This window comes from Zalophus californianus, chromosome 5 (genome assembly GCF_009762305.2).
Source record: "Zalophus californianus isolate mZalCal1 chromosome 5, mZalCal1.pri.v2, whole genome shotgun sequence".
Taxonomy (NCBI): domain Eukaryota; kingdom Metazoa; phylum Chordata; class Mammalia; order Carnivora; family Otariidae; genus Zalophus; species Zalophus californianus.
The window spans coordinates 94,772,501-94,787,074 of NC_045599.1; the positions used below are offsets into that span (position 1 = coordinate 94,772,501).

General features: G+C 51.1%; 1 protein-coding gene across 1 annotated transcript in view; it reads right to left on the reverse strand.

The window, feature by feature from the left end:
• Window positions 1-984: 984 nt before the first annotated feature.
• Window positions 985-14,574, reverse strand: part of DOCK2 (dedicator of cytokinesis 2) — a 407,160-nt gene continuing 393,570 nt past the window's right edge. Inside the window, exons 46-52 of the mRNA XM_027605817.2 lie at window positions 13,592-13,675; window positions 8,073-8,210; window positions 6,414-6,541; window positions 5,288-5,459; window positions 4,151-4,271; window positions 2,459-2,598; window positions 985-1,530 (exon numbers count right to left, since the gene is read on the reverse strand). Of these exons, the coding sequence (XP_027461618.1) occupies window positions 1,468-1,530; window positions 2,459-2,598; window positions 4,151-4,271; window positions 5,288-5,459; window positions 6,414-6,541; window positions 8,073-8,210; window positions 13,592-13,675 (846 nt within the window). The 3' untranslated portion in view covers window positions 985-1,467. The remainder of the gene's footprint in view (window positions 1,531-2,458; window positions 2,599-4,150; window positions 4,272-5,287; window positions 5,460-6,413; window positions 6,542-8,072; window positions 8,211-13,591; window positions 13,676-14,574) is intronic.

Here is a 14,574-nt window from a genome sequence, read left to right on the forward strand (position 1 = left end):
ATGCCTCTGTGTCTTCATCTGGGTATAATCGTACCCACCTCTTAAAATCTTTTTTTTTTATAAGATTTTATTTATTTATTTGAGAGAGAGAGAATGAGAGATAGAGAGCACGAGAGGGAAGAGGGTCAGAGGGAGAAGCAGACTCCCTGCCGAGCAGGGAGCCCATGCGGGACTTGATCCCGGGACTCCAGGATCATGACCTGAGCCACAGGCAGTCGCTTAACCAACTGAGCCCCCCAGGTGCCCCCCCACCTCTTAAATCTTAATATAGGAAGCGAATGCTCCTCATGTCTCTAACACTGAGCTGGGGACGGTCAAGCTCAATCAATTTGAGCTCTTATCATCTTTCTCTCTCATCTCTCACTACCCCCAGGTCCCCATCTCTAAGAAGTGAGTGTCTACCCCACATCTCTAGATGGCTCCATGTTGCCATGTACTTAATATCCACCCAATACTGACATCTTTCCCAGATGGAGTCCTTAGCCTCTGCCAAGATCTCTCCCTGCACAGTTCCCCTGGGCTCTGTTGTGAGACTCTGCTCCCATGCTCTCTTCTCTGCCTGGAGGAGCTCCTCACCCCCCTTGGGTCTCATCTGAGAAGACTGGCATTCCTCCAAGAAAAGCCACCACTTCTGACTGGATGACAAAATCCAAAGGCCAGACCATTTGTCCACTGTTTTCCTAACTCTTAAGCATTTGGTTGAGTGGATTTTCTGTTTCCAGAAGGGGAAAAGGTAATAGGAAGATCACCTTGAGGAAGACTGTGGCAGATTTTCTGGCTTGCCTATACCCCAGCAGTCAGCCCCTCAGGAACTGGAATCATGGAGAAGACTCCTGGGGGTGGCCTGGACTAGGAGGGCAAATCTGGCGCTGTGACAGGCTGGAGCCAGGCCCCGCACCATCACGGTAGGCTCTGGATGGCCTATCTTCCCACCCTCTCCAGGCTGCAGGGACGCTGCTGACGGAATTATGCAATAAGGCTGACTGGAGCCATGCACCCATTTTTATTGTCGGTAAGAAAACAGCAACGCTTTGGAGAAGATCAGCTAGGAAAAATGACTGGCTGGTTGTATTAAAAAATGTAAAGTACAAACTATTAACCAAAAATAAAATAAAAGAATATTTAAAAGGCTTTTAGGCTTTTCTGTTAAGTGCTAGGACTTTAAAAAAATGAAATAAAAATACAGCTCCTTATACCTAAGAAACTGGGTAATAAGAAGATGCGCCTAGGACGTTGGGGAGAGCGTGGTGGGAGAGAGCATCTTTGCTGGCTCCAAATCCAGGCAGGGGGGCATCCTCACCGCCCACCCGCATCATGGGGGGGCCAGATCAGCCCTTGTTCCCTCTGAGGGAGGGCAACTGGAAGGAGGTCTCCCCACTGTTTGAGACCTCAATGTCCCACCGTGTCTCTCGTCTTCCAGAAAGTCCTCTCTCTGGCTCCCCTTGTGCGGCCCCGGTCAGCAGCTGCTCACAGGTCTGACGACAGGAAGTCAGGGATCTGCTTGCCTTCTTCAGGGGCTTTGCTGGCCAGCTTTGTGGGAAAAGAAAATAAACACACACCCCCGGGATGGGATTCTCATGAGCGCCAAAACGGGGCTTCCCTATCGCAGTCACAAGGATCCCTGCCCAAAGCCCTGTGAGTGCGAGGTAGCATGACCCTGACTGTGCCCAGGGAGGCGGTAGCCCACTGTGGTTCGAACACAGCCTCTGTGGTCTCCTGCACTATGAGGACCGACCTGGGACAGTTGCTTCCCTAACTCTGGGAGCCCTGTAAATTCCTCCCAGGGGTGGTGGCAGGTCACGTTGGACAAGGTCTGGAAAGTGCTCCGCGTGGTGCCTGACTCAATGCATGCTCACGGTAAACTTGTGATTATTATAGTAGCCAAGCTCCGGTTTATATCATCTTGAGGATCAGAAGTGTCAACGGGACTCCTTTTTCATCTTGAGTAAAGACTGACAAGTAACAATAGGAGGCGGGACTTGAAAAGTCAGGGCTTGGAAACTCACTTTTAATTCGTAGGATCCTGTAATATAAGTTGAATAGGAGAGCTCTTCCCCCCCAAAAATAAAAAGAACTTTGAGCTTCCAAAGATAGCCAGCTGTTGTAGCTCTGACAGGTGCACCAAAGGGCAACTTAGGCAAAGGATGGTGACCGGGATCCTGATGTCCCAGGGGGCCCTGTGTTTCCCCTTGGCACATTCCTGCAGCCCAGCTGGGGTCAGTCCTGCCCAGAGACCAAGGCCTAAGAGGAGAACTGCAGTGGGGGCATTTCTGGCTAGAGTCCCAACCCCTGTGGGCCCTGACCATGCCTCCCGGGGAGCGTGCAAACATGCATGCACGTGCATGCGCACACACACTTGCCTTCCCTCCTCACCCCCACTTTCTCCTCTCTCTGCATTGCTTTCTTCCCACCCCCACCCCCCACATATGCTTGTCTTTCCACCCATCTGTGTCCTCACCATCGTCTTGAAGAACTGATTTACTTTCTTCCGTTTGAGTGTCTTCTTGTCGCCGTCCGAGAGAGGGAAGAAGGTCTGGCTGAGGCGGGGAGACGAGTTGGCATCATCTGTAGGCATGCCTGCCACTGAGAGCGTGAGGGCTGGAAGGAGAGCGGGAAGAGGGAGTGAGTGGGTGGGCGGAGGAGAGGTGGTGCCCAAGGGACAGGAGGGTGACATGGGGGAGGCAGGCGGGAGACTGGCTGGGGGACAGAGACAGAAACCAGGGAGGACATGTCACGGTGCCAGGAGAAGGCGGGAAGGACTGCTTGTTGTCTTGAAGGGGGCTGTTGAAGCTGTCCTCCTGGGCACGGCTTGCCAGTCCCCCACCCCCCCACCCGCAGGGACCTGCCGCCTGGCCCGATCATAGTCTTGTCAGGGCTTCTGAGCTAGAAATGTGGGGTACCTAGGGGAAGGCCCCCTGGCTGCTGGGGCCCTGATTTCCTCAGGGAAGGTGGCCTTTTGCCCCAAGGTGGGGAGACCACGTGAGCTCACTCTTCCTTCGCCTTTCTTTCTACACCAGGAGCCTGGATTTCTCATCTTCCCCAAGGCAGGGGCTGGTGGAGGAAACTGCTAGCTCCCAGCTCGCAGCTCACAGACACGTGGACCTGCCAACTCGCTACCTCTTGACGCCCGGTTTCAACATTGGTAACATGTGGACAAGAGCACAGACCTCCAGGGTATTGTGGTGGTGTGAGTGGATGACAGTGACATGACTGTGTGTCCGGCCAGACGCCATAGCTCAGGGGCAGTCCTGCCTGGTGCAGCTGGGCAGGGTCAAGGGCACGGTTTCCAGGAGCAGAGGGCCTGGCCTACACTCAGCCTCTGCCCCTTCCTAGCCGGTGATGTATGGGAGACTGACATTGCCAGTACCTCAGTTTTCTCATCCACACAGTGGGGCTAATGACATCATCTACTTCATAGCTGGGTGTTGAGGTGTAAATCAAAGATGAAGAATTTAGCACAGGGCCTGGTGGGGTCAGCACTCAAGAAACGGCAGGTGTCTTTGCTGCGATCCGGCCTGCCGGGCTCCACAGGGCAGCACAGGTCTGTCCTGCCCTCCCTGCTTTGCCCTGCAGACAGCGGCATGTCAGACGCAGGGATCTCGGGTGTGCCCGTCCCCATTAGGGTGGCAGAATCCCCCTCTGTGACATAGGAACGGCCATCTGTGTGCTGCTAACCTCCTCCCTGGACAATGAAGGAGTGGTGGCGGAAATAGGTATAGCATCTATGAATCAAACGCTCTACAACTAGAAGATGTGATGGTAATTTTTACAAGTTCCAGAAATAGTGCTCCAGGTCAAAAAAGGAAATATAGGGCTTCTGGCCTGTGGGAAGGCCAGGCTAACTGAGAATGCAGGGCTACCTGGTTTGACAAGTGGATTCCCAGTGAATCCTGAGGACCAGAGGGACAACAGGCCTCCAGCCCAGCCACAGGTAGAGCTTGCAGGTCAGCTTCCCCTACAAAAGGGGGCGGGGTGTGGTGTGGTGTGGTGTAGTGAGAGCTCAGAGGACAGGGGGCCTCTGAGCAGAGCCTCTTGCCCCCAGGATGCCTGGCCCCTTTGCTATATAGATACAGTCCTCACCCTCCACCCCCCCTGCTGGTAGCCCTGCTATCTCTGTACCTTCTGGTGCTGTTGGTGGCAGGGTGCATACCTGGGATGGTGGGCATGGACTGGCTGGCAAAACTCATCTGAGAGAGGATGGATGCCCTGGGGGGGATGGCCGCATGCTCCGAGAGGTTGGTGTCACTCATGAACTCGTGCTTCCTGGAAAGCTGAATAAATACACCATGCATATACACATGCATACACACCATGCACACCCACCCACCCACACACATACCACAGAGGCTTAGCATTTGGCAGCTCCTGGCCTTGAAAAATCAGTGATAAGGGCTTGGCAAGGCTTCTGTGTACCTAGTTTCAAGTTGACTATTCTTTTTTGTATCATTCCATGCCAGGCTGTCATGTACGGTTGCATAGGTTGCATACTCTATAACTCCAGGGGTTGGGGGACATTCATTTAGACAATCATGTAAATGATACCCCCTAAAATTGTAAAACATGGAGGGCTTATTTCCAGTCTTGTCCCCTGGCAAGGGTAGCCTCTGAGGTCTATAGGGAAGTGTGTGGCAGATCTTTTCTTTACTGGAAGGCATTTTAGTTGGACCCTTGCCCTTTCATCTGGCACCCCTCCCTTGCCAGTACAGTTAATCCCTCTCCCCTTCCTAGGCTCTAATAATGCCTTCCACAAATTTCTCTTTTGGGGAAACTAAGATTTGCACCCAATGACACCAAGTTTCATTATGAAATAGTTATTAATTGTAAGACAAAAACTCTCAAAGTCAGGGCAGTGAGAGTTCATCTCTGCATCTGCAGCTGGGCTCCTGGTTCGCTGGAGGAGCCCAGCAGGGGCTGAGATGTCAGAGGTTGGAATGGCCCTGGGGCTAGGGACACGGGCTGGAGACGTAGTAACACCCAGCCCAGCACTGGGAGGGCTGCTCTCTCTATGAATGCCACAGGCAGCTTCTCCCGTCTGTCACATGGTGGGAAACACATGCACGGGCTGGAGTCTAACAGCCGGGGTTCAAATCCCAGCTCTGTCACGTTGGGCTGTGTGGACACCTGCAGCACTTCGCCTCCCTGCTCCTCAGACTCTGCCTCTGCATCAGCTACTTCACTGCAAACGTGAGGCTTGAATGGGACCTTGTCTGAGGGCCCCAGATAGCATGCCCGGTATGTAGCAGAGATGTGCTAATGGTGTAAGAGGCATCCTGCCAGGGCTGCTCACCCGCTTCAGGTCTGACTCGGCTGCTGCCTTCTCATCCGCAAACACTACACTGCTCCTCTTGGCCCTCTTCTTGGACCTCCGCAGCTTGACTTCCGGCAGAGTGCTCCCCACGGAGATCATCTCCACTGGCTCCGCTTTTGGAGTCTTAGGAGTTGCTAATTCCAGGTCAAAGCTGAAGGGCACAAGGGGCAGCAGTAGAAACTGCAGTTAGAGCTTCAGGGGAACTGCCTTGCAGGGACCGAGGCTGGCTGAGTTGTCACTACAGGGGCCGGGGTAGATCAGCTAAGCTGGCAGAGTTTGGGGAGCCACTTGCTTAATTTGCAAACATTCAAAATACAGAGTAAAATGAAATGGAAGGAGGTGAGCCATAAGCAAGAAAGACTGGCGGTGAGGAGAGACACTTGTTAAGATGTGGCTCTGGATTCAAATCCGGCACTGCCACCCTTTACTGAATGCCTTTGGCAAATCACTCAGCCTCCCTGAGCCATTCTTTCCTTCCAGTAAATGCAGGTGTTTGCAGGACCTTGCAGGGCAGCCACGGGATGAGGCCTGAGGGCCCCTTAGCACGGTCTTGCACGCGGAGAGTCCCTGGTTCATGTTCCCACGTCCTCAGAGTAGTGGAGTCGGGCTGAGGGGAGCAGAAGACCCCAGGACGGCGGAAGGGGAGAGGCTTTTTGTGGGGTGAGGGAGCACCTTCCTCCCCTGCAGAGGGATGGGTGGGTGCAGGAGGGGCAGCTCTGCAGTGGGGAGTTGGGGGGGCGGCGCCCGGGCAGATGTGAGGAGAAGCCAGACTGAGGCAGGCTGGGGGGGGAGGGGGGGAGGTGTGGCAGCAGAGATGGCCAGGCTGGGAGAGTGCCAGCCATGGCTGAGTCCTGCCAAGGCCTCAGGAAAAGCCACCTTGAGCTTGGGCCTCAAATGACCCCTCTCAGAGGCACTAAGAAAAGCAGTGGCACAGCGTGGCCGTGAGGGTTTTAGTGAGGCACCAGCTAGGGAAAGGCTTGGAGACACAAGGGTACGGAGGTGGTAGACGGGTGGACTCTGGGGCAGAAGGAGGAGTAGCAAGGCTTTGCTGGGGGCCGGGGGGTGGGGGGCAAGAGTGCAGGGGGCTCCCGGGGCAGGCACTGACCTCTCAGAGGTGGTCTTGCTGGGGGTGCTGCAGTCAGAGTTCATGGAGGCCATGGAGATGATTGACATCTGCCTGTAGGAGCGCAGCATTGACCGTGGGCGGCCCACGCGCCTATCCTCGAAGTCGGGCTGCAGGCGGGGAGAGCAGGGAGGTTAGCAGCAGGCCCTCGGGCCGGATGGGCCAGCTCCTGCAGTGTCCCCTTCCCGCTGCCTCCTCCACCTGAGCAGGGATCAGCTGCTGCGCAGAGCAGGGCGGCCGCACAAGTCCTGGCTGGCTGAAGCGAGGGCATTGTTGTTTTAGAAAAGAATTGGGCTGGCCTTTATTCCTTCCTATTTCCTGGGAGGTGACCTCGTAACCCCTGCGATGTCCCCAGGGACAGGAGTGTCCTCATTCTTCGTGGGGGGCCCCTGATACTCATGAGAAGACTCAGGCTGGAGGCCAGGCCGGAGGGACCAACTGTGGGGTTACAGGATCAGGCTTTGCCCCAGGTGATAGATGCTCTACCTCTAGGGAGGGGAAGGGGCTGGAGACAGATTTCAGTCAGGTGGCCAGTGAGTCACCCCCTCATGACTATGTAGTAAAACCCCAGTAAGAACTTCCAACACCCCGGCTGAGGTGAGTCTCCTGGTGGGTAATCCTACATGGATGGGCATGTCCAGCGGGCACATCAGCTGTGTGTTTGGGACCCTCCCAGACCTCACCCTCTGCATCTCTTCATTCGGCTGGTCCTAATTTGTATTCTTTGCCATAAAACTGTCATCATAAGCATAGCGCTTTCTTGAGTTCTGTGGAATTCTGTGAACCCGAAGGGGTAGAGGGAACTCCAAATTTGTAACCAGTTGGTCAGAAGTGCAAGGGCTTGGGAACCCCAGTGTCTGAAGGGAGGGCAGTCTTATGGAGGAATCTGCCCTTAACCTGTGAGATCCGACCCAATTCTGAGTAGTTAACAGAATTGCACTGCAGTGTCATGTTGTGGTTGGAAGACACAACTCGTTTCATGGAAAAACTTGGGTCAGAAAACAAGAGGCCCGGGTTTACCTCTACACTCTTTTAGGAACTCACGACCCCCTCTGGGCCTGTTTTCTAATCTATAGAATCAGAGGCTTGAGCCACGTGGCCTCTACAGGACCACACAGCCTTGATGTTTCAGGATTCCACTTCCTTGGGGGGAGGATGCCCTGTGAGCACCAGGCCACTGGCCTCTTTATGTCACAGAGCCTATTAGTGGCCCAAAGCACTTGCTTTGGAGGCCAACAGAGCCAGGTGAAAATTCTGCCCTGTACTCACTTGCTGTGTAGTCTTTGGCAAATTATTTAACACTTCTGAACCTCCAAAAGAGATATGAGGAGTTGAAAATCATTCCTACTTCCCAGGCGTGTTGTGAGGACTTAACAAATCATAGACACCAAGTGCTGAGATCAGACTGGGCACATACGCAGTGCTTTGGCAGTCCCTAAGTGCAGAGGGCTCACTCTGCACCTGGGGTTTGTCTGGGGGTGACTGTGAAGCACCATGTTTACAGGAAGGTTCCCCTGGATCAGGTCTTCCTCCAGGGCAGGTTCCTTTGCTGGGTCCCTGCCAGCTGGCATCCTCACTGCCCCGCTCCCCACACCACACTCCACCAGTCTCACCTCTTCCAGCCATGGGGACCACACATACCATTTCTCTGACACCATACTCCTTCTCCACCTTCACTTTCAGGTTCTTGAAACATTCTTCCATCCGGTCATGGAAGGGTCGCAGATTCTCTGACACCCTTTTCTCATGGATTTTAATCCCAGCTCCCAGGAAGGGGATCTGGAGAGAAAGGTGGTAGATGATGAGCCACAGGCTGGCTTCCTGGCTGCAGCTTGGGACCTGGCCCGTGAAGCTGGGTGAAGTCACACTGGCCTGCTCAGAACTTGTCGAGGGGACTGGGGCCTCTGAGACCTTCACACAGGGTCGGCAGCCCTGGGAAATAGGGGGAGCTGCAGCCCTGGGGGTGGCTCTGGAAGGGGAGAAACACCTCTGGCCACCCTTGTCCCCTAGGAGGACTGGACCCCCATTAGAGGCTGTATGTTTGGGAAAATCTTCCCCTAACAAATCTACTGAGGGGCAGAGTGTGGGACTAGCGGGGGAAAAAGCGCTTGGCGCTCACCTAAAGCCTTACCCAAGAAGCTTTTGGCAATGCAGAGGGAAAGAATGAATGTCAGAAGCTGAGGGATAGAAGAAAAGAAGGGCTGAAAGGAAAAGGAAGAATGACACAGGCTCGTCTTACAGCATGGGAGGTCCGGTGATACTTTATGTGGCTGCTGAAGAAAGACAGGGAAGTGTTAATACACTAAGGTACTGGCCAAGAGGGAATTTTTAAAAGGTGATGTAAAAGCCTTGGGAAGGTGGGGGAGGATGAGGTGACAGATGTGAGGGAGTTAAGCTCATTTATCAACAAAGGAGGTCAATGGGATGCTGTCTCAACGGTAGCTAGAAGGAAGAGGGGCCGAGCCGTGGTGGCCACCACTAGAAGGAACGCTGAGAGAGTTAGTGACGTGGCCCCAGTGAGACATAACGAGGGGTACAAGAGGTAGAATATAGATTATTTTGAAGAAAAAAATTAACTTTTCCAGGATGGTGACATAAGGACACTGCTGCCTCCTTCTTTGGGAGATATCCCTGAAAGGACAAGGTGAATGAGCAACTGAAATCTTATCGGACCTACACCATGTCCAGTGGATGGAGGATGGCAAGAGACCTCCTGGAGCAGAGAAAGGGGTTAGTGATAAGAAGAGGCCAATCTGCCTCAAGGAACCCATGAGGGACTTAGGGATTGGAGGCAGCAGGTACCCCAGAAAAGTCAGGGTGACTTGAGGAGCTCAACACAGAGGGATAGGTTGAAGTTCTGTGACAGGAGCAGTTAGATCTCCAGGTCCTCACCACTTCACCTTGTGGCCAAGTGTTTTATTTTCCCATTTCCCTGAGAAGAAGGAGCTTATCCTTTAGAACAATTAGAACAAGGAGCTCTGGGCTCGAGGGTACCAGGCACAATGGAGGGCAGGGAGGAGGAGCCAGACTGGAAATGGGGGTTGGAGGGGAAGTCCGCACACGGACAGGAAGCCCTTCACTCCCCAAGTCCCAGATTCCAGCAGCATCATTGCCAGGATTATCATTCCCATGTTTGAAAGATGTGTAGCTGGAGAAAGTGAATGGCATCTGTGGATCACTCGGTTACCATACAGTGATGCCATCTAGTTGACAAAGCCATCACCCATGCACATAGAGTTTCACTTAGCTCTTTCGTGCCTCAGTCTTAACTATGAAGATCGCCAGACATTGGAGGAGGCTTTCCAGTTTGAAAGACAGAGATTAGAACCAATAGAGAGGATAGAAAGCAAAAAGGAAGGAAGGGAGGAATAAATGAACTAACTTAGAAAAAACAGGGAGAATAAAGAGGGCCTAAGGAAACATTATTTTAAGAAAGTTTAATTAATATATAGAAACAGAAAAGATCCTCCATGCATGAAACAAGACAAAGATCTTATTTAAAAAAAAGAGGAATAATAGAAATCCCACATATAAAAACTAATAAGATATCATTAAAGAATGGAGGTACATTTATAGCTTGAGGTTTACATACTAACAAAGACAGGAAATCAATTATCTAGGCATCCATCTCAAAACTTTAGTAAAAGAACAGCAAATTAAATCCAACAAGAGTAAAAGGAAGGACATAATAAAAGTGAGAGTAGGTATGGATGACAAAGGAAACAAACTTACAGCAGAGAGGATTGAGAAAGCCAAAGCTGATTCTTTGGAAAACTGTTTCTTTGTATCCAGTAAGGCTAAAGATGTCTGACCTGGAAATTCTAGTACTAGATACGTACTGAGGGAAATGAGTGCTTATGTTCACCAAAAGACATGAACCAGAACGTGCACTGCAACTTTATTCATACTACACAAAACCTGAGAGCAACCCAAATGTCCACCAACAAGAGAATGGATAAATAAATTATTAGGTTATTATTATGTTGTATATTCATATAATGGATGAGGGAAACAAAAAACATAGATCTCTGATATATGCAACAACCTAGTTGAATCTCAAAGGCATTGTGTTGAGCAAAAGAAGCCAGACACACAGTAGTATATACTGTGTAGTAGTACATTTGTATAATACCATTTATATGAAATTCAAGAACAGGCAAAACTATCCCATGCTGATCGAAGTTTGGTAGTATCTACCAGAGCTAAATATTCTCATATACTATAACCGACTCCATGCCTAGGTACACACCCATCAGAAATTATGCAAATGTGGCCCCAAAGACACATATAAAGATGTTCAGAACAGTATTCCTTGTATTAGCCCCAAACTATAATCAACCTAAATCTCCATCAGTTGAAAAAGAAATAAATATGTTTCGGTAGAGTTACACAATCCAGCTGTACAGACTATTATACATCAGTGAAAATGGATGAATGTTAGCTATGTACAACAAGATGAATGAATTTTACAAACATACTGTTGAGCAAATAAGTTAGACCCAAAGGATGCATACTGTGTGGCTTCATTTGTGTTATGGCCAAAAATAAGCACAAGTAAACTCCAGTGTTGGAGTGAGTGCTTGAGTAGTAAAAATTATTTTTAAAAAGCAAGGAAATGATTACTGTGCAAGCAGGATAATAGCCATGGTAAAGACTAGCAATGATACAAGCGGGGCTTATAGACACAAACTGGCTTCTGGGTGCTGGCAGAATTCTACTTCTTCATCCAAGTGGTGGTCATATGGGTGTACATTTTGTGACATCAATGTGCTGCCTATTTTTGCTATGTGTACTTTTCTGTTTGTAATATCTCACAACATGTTTAAAAGATGAATATACTGTAGACATCTGTCCATGCTGATAAATATAGAGAAAATCTTTACAAAGAAAAAAAATTAAGAAGCAATCAATCTTGAGATCTGTGAAATCTTGAACACAAAAAAGTACTTGGCAAGCTTTGGCTTTTGTTGTGTTGCTAGACTAGGCGCAAGGACAATCCCCTTTGAAATCGAAAGTTCTCAGGCTTTGAGAAAAATCCAAAGTGTATCTGGTTTTGTGAAACTAAGATCCAATTTAGAATTAAGCTCCAAGAGGTCAGGGAGCAGGCCTAATTTTGTCCAGCACTATTTCTGTTGCTGGGCACACAGGAGGATCTCAATGACTACAAGGTACAAGAATGAGTGGCTAGAAGGGACAAGGAAGAGCTAATTCGCTGTATGTAAATATTGTAACAAGGCAGCCTTCACCATGGCGGGGCAACATCTTTTAAATGTTAAGTGTCCATAGTTAGGGTGCCTGGACTCTGAGTGGGAGGGACATGGCCCCCTTTGGGGGGTTACCAGGTGGAGAGTGGGCTTCTGTAACATGGTGGCTTGTTGGGGGTGGGGTGGGGGGAGGAAATGTGTTACGGAGAAGGTGGCCACCAGGGGCCGCTGTCTGAAGAGGCCAAGCAAATGGCTCTTAGAAGCTGTAACAGCTAATAACATGCTTTCAAAGTCTCCCTTCTTTTTAGTGTCCCTCCATTAGCTCCAAGACTTGGATAGAATTCTTTCAGAAGGCGCAGCCTGGCACTAGCTGTGCTCTGAGGCTGAGGTTCGTGCTTTGGGTGTGGTGGACACAGCATGGAAGATCCATTACCAGGTGATAAGACCTGCCCAGTGGAGAGGCCCAGGGCAGTGATATGGGTTGAGAATTGACACCCAACAACCAAACAAATTTGTGTGAGGTGCTAGCCCTCCCTGGGGCATCCCAGAAATGTCTGAGAAAGGAACCCAATCCAAGCCAGGCCTTCCCGATCGCTGGGTTGGAGGTGGTGAGGGAGAATACCATTATTTGAGTATTTAAAGGGCATGATGACCTCGGGAAGCTGGGGATCTTGGGGATGTTTAGGCTTCACAGGTGGCACAAGGTAAGAAGGGAGAGAAAATTCCAGACACACAAAATGCACTCAGGAAACCTTGTCTGTGCAGCACTTGCTGTTTCATTTTTAAAGCCTCGTTTTGCATAAATTGGCAGAGGCAGAGAAGGACCTGAATTAGGAATCCTTATTTTAAGAAAAGAGGCTGCACCCAATGCTTCTCATTCCCTGATTTCCCTAGAGGAACAAAAACTCCCTACCACAATAGCTTGCTTTTCTTTGCATGGTGACTGGCAAGAAGGGAGGATAGGCAGCTGTTAACTACTGTCCCCAGCTCTGTGCCTCCCTCTCTCTCCTGCCCTCTGGAGCCCACCTGGCGTTCTGGCCGCTGAGTGGTCCCTGCAGAGCAGGTTCATGTTCGAGGACGGGGAATCTTGTCCTTTGGAGGCCTCTGGGTGTGGGGGGGGGGGGCTGGTGGGCTGTTTCGCCTCCAGGGAGTAGGGGAGAGGGGGAGAGAGAAATAAAAGGAGAGAGAAGGAGGGAGAGAAAACAAAGGAGAGGGAGCCGGGGAAAGGCAGGGAGAAGGAAGGAGGCAAGTGGAGAGAGGAATAAGATGTGAGGGGCAGAGGGAAGCAAAAGACAGAGGAGGGATGGAAGCAAGGGAGGTCTACGAGAGAAGGAGAAAGGGACAGAGGCACAGGAAGATAGAGACCACAGGAGAGCACGGAGGGAGGGGTGGGGTGCAAGGAGAGAGGGGAGACAAAGACAAGCGGGGTGGCAGGAAGGACAGTGCCTTCCAAGTTTTCTGGCTTGGCTCTGGAGGTGCAGAATGCGGGCTCTTTGACCCAAAACCCAACAAATGAAGGCCTCAATTATTTTCCAAACCTGATAATCCATCTGAACATTATATGCAACAAACTGGGTCAGCTTTAGGAGGTGGGGGTGGGGGCCAAAATCTTCTGTTAGCTGATGGGCGCGTTCCGGGGGAGGGTCCTGGCTTTCCTTTCAGTCCCACTGGGAAAAGCCACCTCCTCTGAGTTCCACATGCATTCTTAGCAGCATGCAGCACAGCACCTGCCCAGCACCTGTGCAGCATCCCAGGGGTGCAGTGCCCCAAATCCCAGTTCCAGTGCGAGCCTGCTCATGGGAGATGTGGATTCAGAAGAAGGGCCAAAAGTCAAGGGACAGGAGAATGGGTTAAACTTGGCCATGCCAGCCAGAGACTAGCTAGCAGAGGGGAAGGGAGCAGGGAGAGGGCAGGAAGGAGGCAGGGTGACCCCACCCCGGCCCAGCTATGTGTTACCTGCCACGCAATCAGGTCCTTGAGGCGGCTCAGTTTTTCCTGGTCATCCGGGTGATCCCTTGTGTACTCCTCTGTGAAAAAGGCCTGGGGAGGACAGGCAGGCATTTGGGGTTTCCTATTCATGTGGCCTGGATCCCACAACCAATCTCTCTGTCACCAGAAAAGGACGCTACTGTGGGGGCAGGCTTGAGGTCACATGTATTTGGGTAGGGCAGGGCCCTGTAGGACGGACATTGTTTCCTCTTCCTGAAGGTTCAGATCAGAACCCACTGGACAGGGGCCACAAACCCCAGGGAAGTAGTTCTCAAATTCTCCCGGGGGCAGAAGCATCAGCATCACCTGGGAACTTGTCAGACATGTAAATTCTTGGGTCCCACCCAGACCCACTGAATCAGAACCTCTGGGTGGGGTGGGAGGGGTGGAGGGAGAAGCCAGCCCGGGATGCTGATGCTCCTTCAGGTTTGCGAGCATCGCCCCAGGGAAAAGCACGCAGGAAGGCCCTTCAGCTGTCCTGCTCCAGCCCTCCTTGTCACCTCCCTTACCCTGGGTGTCCCTGGCAGGCCCTAGCTCTTTCAGGACTTATGTCCTCAGTGTGTATGCACATACAGAGGCATACATTATCACCCCTCAAGGCTGAACAAAGGCTTGCTGATGATGACTAATGGGACAGCCAAGAGTAGCTAGGACTGCTTGGGAGACTGAAATTACTGTCCCTGAATTATACTACTGCATTGTATTCTTAGTTGTGCATCAGTGGAGGACATAGGAAAGATAAATAGGGAAATCATTACGAGATGTATTAGAATGAGGCGTCCATTTTCCCCCTCTGTGCCATTAATGTACAGACTAGGTAAAAGCCAAATAAAACCTTCTTATTCTACTTCAGTGCTGGGAAAAGGTATGTCCCTCTACTGAGAAACTGCATTTTCTCCCAGTGGAAAATGTGACTCATATAACTACTGGCATTTCTCTTTTTGCCATAG